A 13,447-nucleotide genomic window follows, 5' to 3' on the forward strand; every position below is an offset into this window, starting at 1 on the left:
ACATTGGAATGGTAGTTATTTGACAAAAGAACTTTGTCAAAATTCATTAAACTGCACTTTTATAAAAGGAGTGTGAACAGTATATAAATACACCTTAATAAATATGACTTCGAATAAAAGCTATTTCCTTCTGTCACCTTTTGCAAATGTCCCTTGCCCCTAAAAAGTGTGACTGTAAGTGGGTGTAAAGGAAGGAATAAAAGTTCCATCAGTGAACACCTGGCCTGACTGCTACACAAGTGTCCACTGTCCATGGTAAGCACCAAGAGTAGAACATGATTCAGTAGCATTTTTCATGTATCTTTGGTCCGAAGCTTCTGTTTATCCCTGATTTCAGCTTCAAAGTTTCTCCTCTTTGGGTCCTTCTTCTGTGTCTTTCAGTTCTGGAGACTGAGCAGCTTTAATAACTTCTTTTGGTTCCATCTCTTTACTTTCCTTTTTCTGTTTCTCTTCTGCCTTCTGTTCTTCAGCCTCAAGTCGGTAATTGATGCCCATGCCGATGAAGAGATAGATGCCAGAGACAATAAGGATTATGCCACATGCCCAGTATGTGTATTTATAGTCTCCATATATGTCATTGAGATGACCTAAGGATGTCCAAAAAGAAAGTTATGTGGGTAAACAATTATACCCTTTCCCAAATAAAGGTTAAGGATCCTTTCAAAGAGCCCATAAATGACAAATTAGTCTAAAAAGAAACTGCTCAAAATTATATGACCTTTTGTTTATGATGTAACACTGATTTTGGGATGTCCCTGCACATTCTGTTATCTTTAGCAACTTGAAAATAATTAAATCTTGGCAAATTTGAATTGAGAAAGTCCTGGAGATCACCTAGAATCAATTCTCTCAATATCCAATGGAAAAATTTGCTCAAAAGAGGTTTAGGAGTCTTGCCCAAGGCCACAGAGCTAATTCCAGTCTCCCAGGCCAATGCACTTTTTCTGACATCAGCATTTCCCAAAGAGTGTTCCTGGGAATACTCACCCTCTGCTAAAACATTAACTAACAGCAATATTTTCCACCATTCTAACCTCACAACAGGAAGATTCTATCATCATTCCCACTATATAACATAAACACTGAAGTACAGAAACTTTAAGGAAGTCATCCAAGGTCACAAAGCTTTAAGTGAAACAAGTTGGCTTTAAACCCAAGGAGTCTGACTCTGAGGCGTACCACTTCTTTGCTTCAGGCTACCTCCCTAACATTTGCACAGTCAAGTAAATTTGGAAATGACACATCATAGTCTTTTCTATTCAAGGTTTTATGAGATCTGATATTAAAGAAACTTATTTAATCCTCGTTATAGTATGGCAAGCCACTCCAGTACTCTTGCCTAGAAAATCCCATGGACGGAGGAGCCTGGTAGGCTGCAGTCCATGGGGTCGCTACAAGTCAGACATGACTTAGCAACTTCACTTTCCCTTTTCACTTTCACACATTGGAGAAGGAAATGGCAACCCACTCCAGTGTTCTTGCCTGGAGAATCCCAGGGACGGGGGAGCCTGATGGGCTGCCGTCTATGGGGTCACACAGAGTCGGACACGACTGAAGTGACTTAGCAGCAGCATAGTAAAATTTATTAGCAACTGACTCACTGGAAAAGACTCTGATGCTGGGAAAGGTTGGGGGCGGGAGGAGAAGGGGACGACAGAGAATGAGATGGCTGGATGGCATCACCAACTCTGTGGACATGAGTTTGAGTGAACTCCGGGAGTTGGTGATGGACAGGGAGGCCTGGCGTGCTGTGATTCATGGGGTCGCGGAGAGTCGGACACGACTGAGCAACTGAACTGAACTGAACTGAATCAAACTAATATTAAGAAATAAACTTTGGAAAACTTGACACATATAAAGGCTATAATAACCAATTCAAATATGATTCCATATGGTTTTCCAATGCAGGGCATCACTCACTCAGCAATACTTCGTTTCTATATATCAATACAGCCCTGGGTCTGCTAAGCCGTGAGTTAAGAGTGAGCAAAGGAGATAACGTCCATAGTTCAGTGAAGAAGAGAAATGTTAATCCAATAACCACACAGACTGTGACAAGTGCTTCAGGTGCGTTTGAAGGCAGAAAATAGGGGTTTGCGGCTAGCAAGGAGGGTCAGGAAGGCTTTTTTAGAGTGTAAACTTAACCAAGATTTACAGGAGGATAAGAATTAATCTAGGAGAAAGAAGATGGGAAAAGGATCTGGGCGAACAGCCAGTGCTAAGGCAGGTGGTATGGGGAAACATCAGGTGTGAGAGGGAAAGCACAGAAAGCAAACTGAGTGGCAGGAAATGAGGCTGGAGAAGAAGGTGGGCCAGGCCATGCAGGAACCAGTAGCCATAGGAGGGAATTTCATCTTCACCCTAAAAATGCAGGAAGCAACTGGAGTGTTCTAAGAGACTGGAGAACAGCTAGAGTGGATATGGTAAAGTTAGAAGTCTACTGATAGACGATCGGAGATTAGGATAAGAGTGGTAGTAGTGATGGAGAAACAAATGAGATTAGAAAGAGATTTAGGAAGCAAAAACGAACAGGATTTGGAATCTCCTTGGATATACTGGGTTGGCCAAAAAAGTTCATTTGGGTTTTTCTATAAGATCTTATGGAGGAGAGAAGGTGGAAAAGTTTTGACAGGTCAGTAGTGGGTCTTTCATTATGTGTCCTTCTTAACGTTATCGTACATAATCTCAAAAACATGCATCACATCCAGAAGTCCAAATTATTGTTGTATTTTGTATTAATGATAATTTAAAAATGTAAACTGACTGAGAGAATAATACCTCAGGTTTTATGGTCACTTCTTAGCTGTGTGATCCTGGGCAAGTTATTTCACTTTCAAAAGCCTCTGTTTCTTTAAAGTGGGAACAATAATAGTCTAACATCATAGTCTTGCAATATATGACAGAATATAGAAATGATTAGGACAGTCCCTGGTATACTGTGAGCCCTCATCTGGTACCTACTGTTATTATTTTAAATATTACTTTTGAAATAAATTCCACAATTAAAAATAAACACCAACAGTATTTTAAAGGTGGTTATGCATTTTTCTACAGTAAATGTTAGAATTTTTTTAATCAGGGAAATTATTAGAAATACTTAAATTTGTAATAGTTTTTTATTCCTCTTTCAGCTTGAGGATTCACTTTAATTCAGTTCTATAAGTATTTGGGCAATTATGCTGTGCCAAGCACTGTGTCAGCACTTAGGGTACAGAAATGAGGACTATCAAGCAGCCCACTGACTTCTGCTTTCCATCACCTTCCCAATCTTCTCTGCCTGTTTTACGTTAATAAAACCATAGAAATTGGGAGACATACTGTACCTAAAACTGGTGGCCCCAGGAGGATGGGACAGCACTCCACAATGGTCACCAATCCCACAGCACTGGAGAATCTCTGGGGTCCAACAAGGTCCATCAGTGTTTCAAACAGTACGGCACCAAACCACCCAAAAGCAAATCCAAGGAATCCCGAGTAGACACAGAACCCTATGTAGCTGGAAGATAAAGGTACTAGCATATGACATACTCCGTTCGTGATAATAGAAGCAGCCAAAAAGTACTGAATTCGTGGTCTTACCCACTTTGTGTTGGCTACAAATCCCATACAAGGTCTGGCTACCATGTCAACAAAAGCCAAAATGGAAAGAAGGAAGGCAGCCTTCTCACTAGAGTGATGTTGACTCTTGGCGTAATTGCTAATAAAGACTAAAGGTGTAGCCAACCCAAAACACATGATCACATTCCCAGAGAGGTACAGCAGGAAGCCTCTGTGCTTGAACAGGGATATGTCCAGAAGTTTGTTAACTGTTTGAAAAAGTGATTGTTTCTCCTTTGGGGAGTTTCTGCCAGTAACTCCTGTCTTTGGATTACCTGCCCACTTGTTTGCATCACATTCTCCAGCTTCCTGAAGGAATTCTTTAGACTTCTCTTTCTCTGCAGTGGTTGGCTTGGGCCCTATTGGTCTCATCAGGGCTCCAGCCACACAACAGTTTAGTAGGAGGCCCCCCAGAATTAGGAAGCTTCCTCTCCAGCCAAAGATAGCAAAAAGAGTCTGGTTGAGGGGGGCCATGGCAGACAGGAACACAGGGCTGCCTGCCATGGCTAGTCCATTTGCTAACGGTCGCTTCTTGTAGAAATACTTGCCAATTATGGTCAAAGCTGGAGTCAAGTTGAAGGCAAGCCCAAGACCTGGGGAGAGGGGAGGAAAAAAGAATCACATACTATCAGAAACATATTCAGAAATGATTAACTAGGGAAAGACTTGACATGGAAAGAGGTCAAAATCATGAGAGGCTATTGTAACTAGTAGGTCATGAAGTGGACTATTATCAAATAAATATAGACATAAAATCTCTTTATGCAGCAAATACTAGATTTATACACACACATGCATGTGTGTGTATGTGGCGTACCATGTGACTTGCAGGATCTTAGTGCCCTGAACAGGGATTGAACCCATGCCCCCTACAGCGGAAGTGTGGAATCTTAACCACTGCATCACCAGGGAAGTCCCTAAAAAATGTACATTATTAAAAACAATTCTTTTCACTTGAGCAACAAAAAGAAAAATAGAGATTATTTGTCTAATTTCATAATTACAAATGCACTAGAACTATTGGCAAAGGGTAAATAATTGGTGGGCCTACCCTAACAAATAAATAAACATATTGTACAGCTACAGTAATAGAACAGAACACTTACTCAAAATTGAATAATGATTTCTAAAAGTGGGAAGAAAGTCCAGAAATAGAACCAAAAGATACACTTAAACTAATAGGGAGAAAATGGATTTTTCAGCTAATGGGGTTGGGACAGTAACTATGCTGATAACCTTTTAAGTGGTCTTCCAATCTTGCTTTTCTACTAGGTAAACCAGGTTAGGATGCTTGTCCATTTCCATCTCTCTAATGACTGCCTGTCCATAACTTTTCACTCTGGATTAAGAGGTCCTATGACTTGGCTCACACCTACCTCCCTGCCCTCATTTCAGTCTGTTCTTATTCGTGCAAAGTGGAACTATTACTCGAGGTTTCCACAAAGCCTTCTCCTGGCTATCATTCAGATCTCAACTCAAAATCACGATCTCCTTTCCTTTAGGGACCATTCTATCCTTCTCTATCAAATTCTGTTTTAAGTCTTTGCAAAGCACTTATTACTACCTGAATTTTTCTTATTTATTCATTTATTTGTTGGCCTGTTTATTGTCTGATTCCCTCCACTAAAGATCAGGAATTTCGCTTGTCATGTTGGGTCTCCCCACAGAGCTTGGACCAGTGTCTGGCATATAGTTAGGGACTCAATGAATATTTGCTGAGTAAGTTAATGACATGAAATAATGAACAGGTTCAATAACCATGTGGGAACAAATAAAGTTCTATTCCTTCTTTGTGTTATTCAAATATTCCAGATGAATTAAAATATTTAAATGTTTAAAAATTTAATGCAGTAAAAGTATAGACCTAAAAAGATAATACCTATTATTAGCATTATCTCAGGTCCTGCAGGTGGGGCTATAAATTATTAAAACCTTTCTAAAAACCAATCGTATCAAAAACCTTTTCTTTCCCCAGCAATTGCACTTCTACAAATTTATCCAAAGGAAAATACCATTTTCAAAGATACATACAGAGGCACTATCATACAAACACTGTTTATTAAGAGTAAAAATACAATCTAAATGTCCTTCAATTAAAGGGAAATAAATTATAGTACATCTATCCAGTGAAAAAATAATAGCTGCTATGGACAGGGAGGCCTGGCGTGCTGTGATTCATGGGGTCGCGGAGAGTCGGATACGACTGAGTGACTGAACTGAACTGAACTGAACTGAAAGTATATTTACTGAGATGGGGAAACTATTAATATGTACATGATGTATTACTAAGTAAAAAAAACTGGTTACAAACATTTCACATAATCTGGTCAGTTTTCATTCCAATCCCAAAGAAGGGCAATGCCAAAGAATGTTCAAGTTACTGTATAATTGTGCTCATTTCACATGCTAGCAAAATAATACTCAACATCCTTCAAGTTAGGCTTCAGCAGTACATGAACTGAGAACTTCCAGATATACAAGCTGGGTTTAGAAAAGGCAGAGGAACCAGGGATCAAATTGCCAACATTTATTGGATAATAGAGAAAGTAAGGGAATTCCAGTAAAACATCTATTTCTGCTTCATTGACTATGGTAAAGTCTTTGACTACATAGATCAAAACAAACTGGAACATTCTTAAAGAGATGGGACTATGAGACCACCTTACCTGCCTCCTGAGAAACCTGTATGCAGGTCAATATGCAACAATTAGAACTGACATGGAACAACAGACTGGTTCAAAACTGGGAAAGGAGTATGTCAAGGCTATACATTGTCACCCTGCTTATTTAACTTATATGCAGAATACATCATGTGAAATCCTAGGCTGGATGACTCAAAAGATTGAATCAAGATTGCTGGGAGAAATATCACAATCTCAGATATGCAGAAGATGCCACTCTAATGGCAGAAAGCAAAGAGAAACTTTAGAGCCTCTAGATGCGGGTCTTTCACCTCATCCAGAGTGAAAAAGCTGGCTTATAACCCAACATTCAGAAAACTAAGATCATAGCATCTGATCCCATCACTTCGCAGCAAATACAAGGGGGAAAAATGGAAACTGTGACAGATTTTATTTTCTTGGGCTCCAAAACGACTGTGGAATGGTGACTGCAGCCATGAAATTAAAAGATACTTGCTTCTTGGAAGGAAAGCTGTGTCAAACCTAGACAGCATATTAAAAAACAGTCATTACTTTACCAACAAAGGTCCATATAGTCAAAGCTATGGTTTTCCCAGTAGTCATGTATGGATGTAAGAATTGGACCATAAAGAAAGCTGAGTGCCAAAGAATTGGATGGCAAGGATATCAAACCAATCAATCCTTAAGGAAATCAATCCTGAATATTCATTGGAAGGACTGATGCTGAAACTGATGCTCCAATACTTTGGCCATCTGATGCAAAGAGCCAGCTCATTGGAAAAGACCTTGATGCTGGGAAAGATTGAGGACAGAAGGAGAAAGGGGCAACAGAAGATGAGATAGTTAGATGGCATCACTGACTTAATGGACATGAGTTTGCGCAAACTCTGGTAAATAGTGAAGGATAGGGAAGCCTGGTGAGCGGCAGTCCATGGGGTCACAAAGAGTGGGACACAACTTAGTAACTGAACAATACCCCTTTTTAAAGAAATTTTAACTTTATTGGAGTATAGCTGATTTTTTTTAGTTTCAGGTGTACAGCAAAGTGATTCAGTTTTACATATACATTTATTCATTCTTTTTAGGATTTTTTTCTCTTACAGGTTAGCACAGAGTACTGAGTAGGATTCCTTGTGTTATCGTCCTTGTTCATTATATCTCTTAAATACAATAGTGTGTGTATGTTCATCCCAAGCTCCTGATTTATCCCCTACCCCTCAACATTTCCCCTTTGGTAACCGTAAGTTTTTTCAAAATCTATAACTCTGTTTCTGAAAATAAGTTCATTTGTATAATTTTTTAAAAAAAAAATACTGAGTTTATTTCACATGTATATTTTTGTCTCCCCACCATTTCCATCTGTCTGACCACCATTACTACTCTTCCTATCATAACATTCCGTACGTACTTAAAACCAAGCAAAGGGTGGAGTTCCATCTTTAAAAACTAAACAGGCATTTTGGACAACACATTCTTGGCAATGGAACGTGGACAACATTTATCAGACACGGTAGGGAAAGTTCTCACTCTGCATTATAAAAAGGACAACCAGATATCAACTGTTACAGAAATGAAATAAGACGGAAAATTTTTAACAAACTGTTTAAACTATTTTCTTAAAAAGACTCCCTCCACTGCCAGAGATCTTGGATAGCCTCCTGGTCAATCACCCAGAAACAGTTCTTCACACAATTGATAAACGTGGCTTCCACTTTGGGAAGGGAACTGCCTTTGTCTATATTTGCTTGCGTTTTTGCTTTAATGTCTTCTACAGAGCTAGGTCCTTTCGGTGTCTTAGGTGTTTTATCCCTTTTTTTGAAGGATTCTTGACCTTCTGATCTTGGTGTTGACGGTTTTGAGTCTTTCCCATTTTGGTTTGGTTTTTGTGCATTTTTGACTGGAGTATTTTGTACAGATTTCTTTACTGGAGCTTTTTCTTCAACTTCCTCATCAAAATCATCATCATCATCATCGTCGTCGTCATCATCATCTTCGTCTTCATCAGCAGCAAGCTTTACTTTTTTCTGGGGAACCTTGCTACCACTTCCAGGGACAGAGCGCTTTCCAGATATACTTAGGAGTTTCACGTCCTCCTCCTCTTCATCTTCTGACTCTGGATCTTCCTCCATAGCTACTAAGTGCTGTCCACTGATATGCACAGGTCCTGAACCACACTTCAACCGTAAGACCACAGGTGGTGTAATTTCAGAACCCCCAAGAGAAACCGTTAGCTGTACAGACATTTTCAAAGTTGCCAGTGTTACTTTAATTGGACTGCCTTCATAATTCATCGCCTCTGCTTCAACAGTGTGTTACTCATCCTTTGCTCCAGCCCCTAAACTGACCGTTCTTAAAGATAACTGGTGCTCATTTTCATCATCATCCACCTTGAAGTGATAATCTCTGTCAGCCTTTAGTTCACAACTGAAAAGATAGTTCTGGGGCCTCAAGGGGCTCATGTCCATGTCCACTGAATCCTCCATGGGTTGGCGGCACGCACTCATGTGGGAGAGAAGCTGGATGGAATTAAACGACTACTATTTGAACCAGCAGCCACACAGGATGGAATCACACCAGGGAAAGTCATTTGTATAATTTTTAAAAATTAGATTCCACATATAAGTGATATCATAATATTTTTCTTTGACTTACTTTACTTAATCTCATCCCTTTTTGTTCTAAAAGTTCTATGTGTATAGAAGAATTTTTAAAACAAAAAATTTTTGTTTTGTTTTTAGAAAGAATATAGAAAACTGTAGAAAAATCATATAGAAAAACTATAGAAAAATCAGTGGATATGGCATCAAAATGTTTTTAAAATAAATCTTATTGGAGTATAGTTGATTTACAATGTTGGGTTAGTTCCAGATGTACAGCAAAGTGAATCAGTTATACATGTACATCAGTTATACATCTACTCTTTTTTTTTTTAAGATTCTTTCCCATATATGACATTACAGAGTATTGAGTAGATTTCCCTGTGCTATACAACAGATTATTATAAATTATCTTCTTTACATATAGAAGTGTGCATATGTCAATCCCAATCTCCCAGTTTATCCCTCACCCCCCATGTCATCAAAATATTAATGGTAGTTTTCTCTGAACTGGAGAGCTCTGGGTGTTGACAGTATTTATATTCAGCAGTTCTATTTTCTTAATTTAACTATTAGAAAGGGAGTTTTCCCATGTGTGCCCTTTAGCCTTTGAAAATGTATCTGGCTATTCTATCAGAAAACTTTCTATGTATCTGACATTCTCTCTTTCTCCAATTTGAGCCAGTGTCTTCTTAGGCAGAAGGGGAAATGAGTGGGAACAGTTAATGACCTCCCTTTCAACAACTTTTTACCTATCACTGCTATCTTCTTTACTTAAAAAAAAAAGAACAAATTCTCTTTCACTGTATTCATTCAATAAAAAATAATCACTCATTAAGTGTGATTACTTTTACACTTAATGTGAACTTTCTTTAAAAACTTGCTTTTCTAATACTATTAAATTAATGTATCAACAGCTCTAAAACATAGTGACCTAGTAATTTTCTAACAAAGAACTTTCATTTTTCAAAAGTATGGCAAATGGATGCTATAAATGGTCCACAAAGAGATTATTGCTTGAAAAGGTATTAGTACAACTCACCTACAATAACTCCAATACAAAAGTAAAGTTCCATCACAGTGCTACAGAAGGAAGCTGCAATCAAGCCACAGCCTGACAAGCAGCCACCAAGAATCATGATGGGGCGACTGCCATATTTATTCACCAGGACACTGCAGATAGGACCTATGAGAGAACAGACAGATTAGTAACAATACAGAGGAGAAGCACAGCCCTCCCATCCACACCTGCTCATGCCATTACTGACATGACAGCATGCTATCCCAGAAAATAAACAGATAGAAGACAGTGCTAAAGAATATTGCTTTCTATGTTTATTTCAGAGTCACAGGTTTGTCTAATGGAAAAAAAATATAGTATTGATTATATATCTTCTATATACCTAGGACATGTTAGATGGGTTTTAACTGAAGTATGAAAGACCATAAGCTCACTCTTTTAAGGCAGAAGAGGCTGCAAGTACCCTGATTATAAGTGCTTATAGGATTCTTCATATATCCAGGATATTATCCACATATATGTAGCAAGTCTGCTTATTTAAATTTTTTTAAAATATTTTAACTTATTTATTTTGTTGCTCTGGATCTTAGTTGCAGCATATGAACTCTTTAAGTTGTGGCATGTGGGATCTAGTTCCCTGACCAGGGTTGAACCTGGGCCCCCTGCCCTGGGAGCATGGAGTCTTAGCCACTGGACCAGCAGTGAAGTCCTTGTTTTAAAATTTTAGATGGAATTTAAACATACATGACTGATGAGATATATGAGCTAGTCTGATCATACTTCTGATTTAAGGGCATATTTACTACAAACTACCTAAAATATTGTTTCTCATAGATAACAACAACAAAACCAAAACAGGCCTACAAAATAGGAATGCCTACCATCACCACTTTTCTTCAACATTATACTGGAGGTCCAAGCCAGCGCAGTAAGACAGGAGGAAAAAAGGTGTAAGAAAAGGAAGAAACCAAAGTATCAGTATTTGTAGAAGATTTGTCTATCTAAAATTTTTGAAAAAGAAATATACCAAGAAACTACTGGAAATAAGAGTTTAGAAAGCTTACAGGATATATGATTAAAGTACAAATATCAGTTACCTGTCTATACCCAGCAGCCAACACAAAACATATTTTTAAAGAAAGCTATCCTTTATAATGACACTGTTTTATATTTTAACTGACCCAACAGAGCACACGATTGCTATGTAACTTTCATTATTATAGAGAATGAAAAATAACTGATGCTTTTGAACTGTGGTGCTGGAGAAGACTCTTGAGAGTCCCTTGGACTGCAAGGAGATCCAACCAGTCCATTCTAAAGGAGATCAATCCTGGGTGTTCATTGGAAGGACTGATGCTGAAGCTGAAACTCCAATACTTTGGCCTCATGAGATGAGTTGACTCACTGGAAAAGACTCTGATGCTGGGAGGGATTGGGGGTGGGAGGAGAAGGGGAGGACAGAGAATAGATGGCTGGATGGCATCACCGACTCAATGGACATGAGTTTGAGTGAACTCCAGGAGTTGGTGCTGGACAGGGAGGCCTGGCGTGCTGTGATTCATGGGGTCGCAAAGAGTCGGACGTGACTGCGCGATTGAACTGAAATGAACTGAACTGAACTGAACTCCAATAACTAACATTTCAATAATTTTTACTGATAAAGATATCAAGAGCAAAAAGTACTTAATACAGAACTTCTGCCTACCCACTGAAAGTTAAAAGAGCAAGCCTTCATGGGTACTTACCTCCAGCATACATGACAGCAAACATGATAGAAGATAACCATGACACTTCGCTGGTGTTGGCTTTAAATATTTCTTCAATTTCTTTGTAAAATACACTAATAGATTTGCCAAATGCACAAGAGAAGCCAATGGAAATGAAAGCTCCAACTACCACTACCCACCCCCAGCCTCCATCTGGTGGGGTATATCCAGCTGGACCTCCATTTGATGGTGGCATTGTAAGTAAAGATGAATTCTAAAATCCAGTTCAAATCCAGATATCTAAAGGGTATGAAATCAAAATAGTACAGAACAAGTAGATCAATAGCAAAGCACTTCCAGAAAATCCCTTACATTTATGAAATAAATAAAGGCATATAGCAGTTTTCTAAATAAAAGGTCAAACATTAGATTCTCATTTAATGGGCTGGAAAGTTATCTCAGTAAAGTTTATTTTTCATCCAGATGCTTAGACTTAAGTTTTTTGTTGTTTTACTATTATGTGACTAGAAAGATTCCTAAATGATAGTTGGCCAATACAGTTTAAATCTGCAAAATGAATCCTGATATCAGAGACTAGTAGTTTTAAGCCAAAGATTTCACCTTTTCTTAAGCTCCAGCATTAGTGAAAAACATAGCTAGAAAAAGAAATATAATATGATTATGAATTACCAGCAGGTGGGAGAAGTTGAGAGCAGATTTACCAGTCTAGAGAAATTAAGTTCTCCTTGGATTTACTTAAACCGGATTCTATTTTATGTCAAAATTAACAACAACATACACATACACAATTATCATACACATTTCTGGCCACCCTAACATTACCTGGAGAGATCTAGGACAGTATTGACACAGTACAATGACAATATGATATAAATGATATAAAATGGTTAAAAACATCACATTTTACTATTCCTTTTTAATACAAATCCTACCTTCCTATCCATAGAAATTAACTTTTAAATAGCTCACATTCTAACTAAACACTTCAAATATAATTTAGAAAGTGATGCTGTAGTGATAAAAAAAAAACTCAATTCTGCTTGAGAAGCTAAAAGACTAAGTTTTTTAAATAAAACTTTTATAGAAGTAAAGTTTCTAACACCTTTATAAAATTATAAAACTCCCAGAGTTTGCAAACTTTTGTTAGATTTATTCCAAGGTGATTTATTACTCTTATAGATAGTAGTTATAAAAGAGCATTTTCTGTTAGTTGCTGGTGTATAAAGACACAACTTATTTGTTTAAATAATAGCTTTACTGAGATATAATTCACATATCATAAAACTTTAAACTTTATATTTCAGTGGTTTTCGGTATATTCACAAAACTATCAACTATCATCACTAATATCAAACATTTTTATCACCCTCAAAAGAAATCCTGTACCCATTAGCAATTTTATTGCTAAATATTATTTTTTTATGATATTGTAAATCAAATTGTTTTCTGAATTTCACTTTTGGATTTTTCATTGCAAATGTCTAGAAATTGATTTTTTGATGTTAATTTTGCAGGCATCAAATTCGCCGAACTCATTTATTAGTTCTAATAGGCTTACCTAAGTATCTGTGGATTTCTCAGGATTTTCTATTTACAAAAGCTTGTAATCTGTGATGATTTTACATCTTTCATTGCCTAATTCCTTGGATAAAACCTCCAGTACATGTGGTGAAAGCAAACATCCTCATCTTATTTCTGACCTTAGAAAGCAAGTTTTCAGTATTTTACCAGTAAGTATGCTGTTAGCTGTGGGGTTTTGTAGATGCCCTTTAGCTCAGATGGGAAAGAATCCGCCTGCAATGCAGGAGACCTGGGTTTGATCCCTGGGTTGGGAACATCCCCTGGAGAAGGAAATGGCAACCC

The 13,447-nt window shown here is 37.8% G+C and overlaps 1 protein-coding gene and 1 pseudogene across 1 annotated transcript in view; both read right to left on the reverse strand.

Moving 5' to 3' along the window:
* Positions 1-339: 339 nt before the first annotated feature.
* LOC129541508 (monocarboxylate transporter 1-like) overlaps positions 340-13,447 on the reverse strand; it is a 39,054-nt gene continuing 25,946 nt past the window's right edge. Inside the window, exons 2-5 of the mRNA XM_055403456.2 lie at positions 11,603-11,863; positions 9,879-10,022; positions 3,324-4,190; positions 340-587 (exon numbers count right to left, since the gene is read on the reverse strand). Of these exons, the coding sequence (XP_055259431.2) occupies positions 340-587; positions 3,324-4,190; positions 9,879-10,022; positions 11,603-11,819 (1,476 nt within the window). The 5' untranslated portion in view covers positions 11,820-11,863. The remainder of the gene's footprint in view (positions 588-3,323; positions 4,191-9,878; positions 10,023-11,602; positions 11,864-13,447) is intronic.
* Positions 7,629-8,722, reverse strand: LOC148778090 (nucleophosmin pseudogene; annotated as a pseudogene).

Source organism: Moschus berezovskii, chromosome 4 (assembly GCF_049115385.1).
Source record: "Moschus berezovskii isolate FMDL1 chromosome 4, NW_MosBer_1.0, whole genome shotgun sequence".
Classification (NCBI taxonomy): Eukaryota; Metazoa; Chordata; class Mammalia; order Artiodactyla; family Moschidae; genus Moschus; species Moschus berezovskii.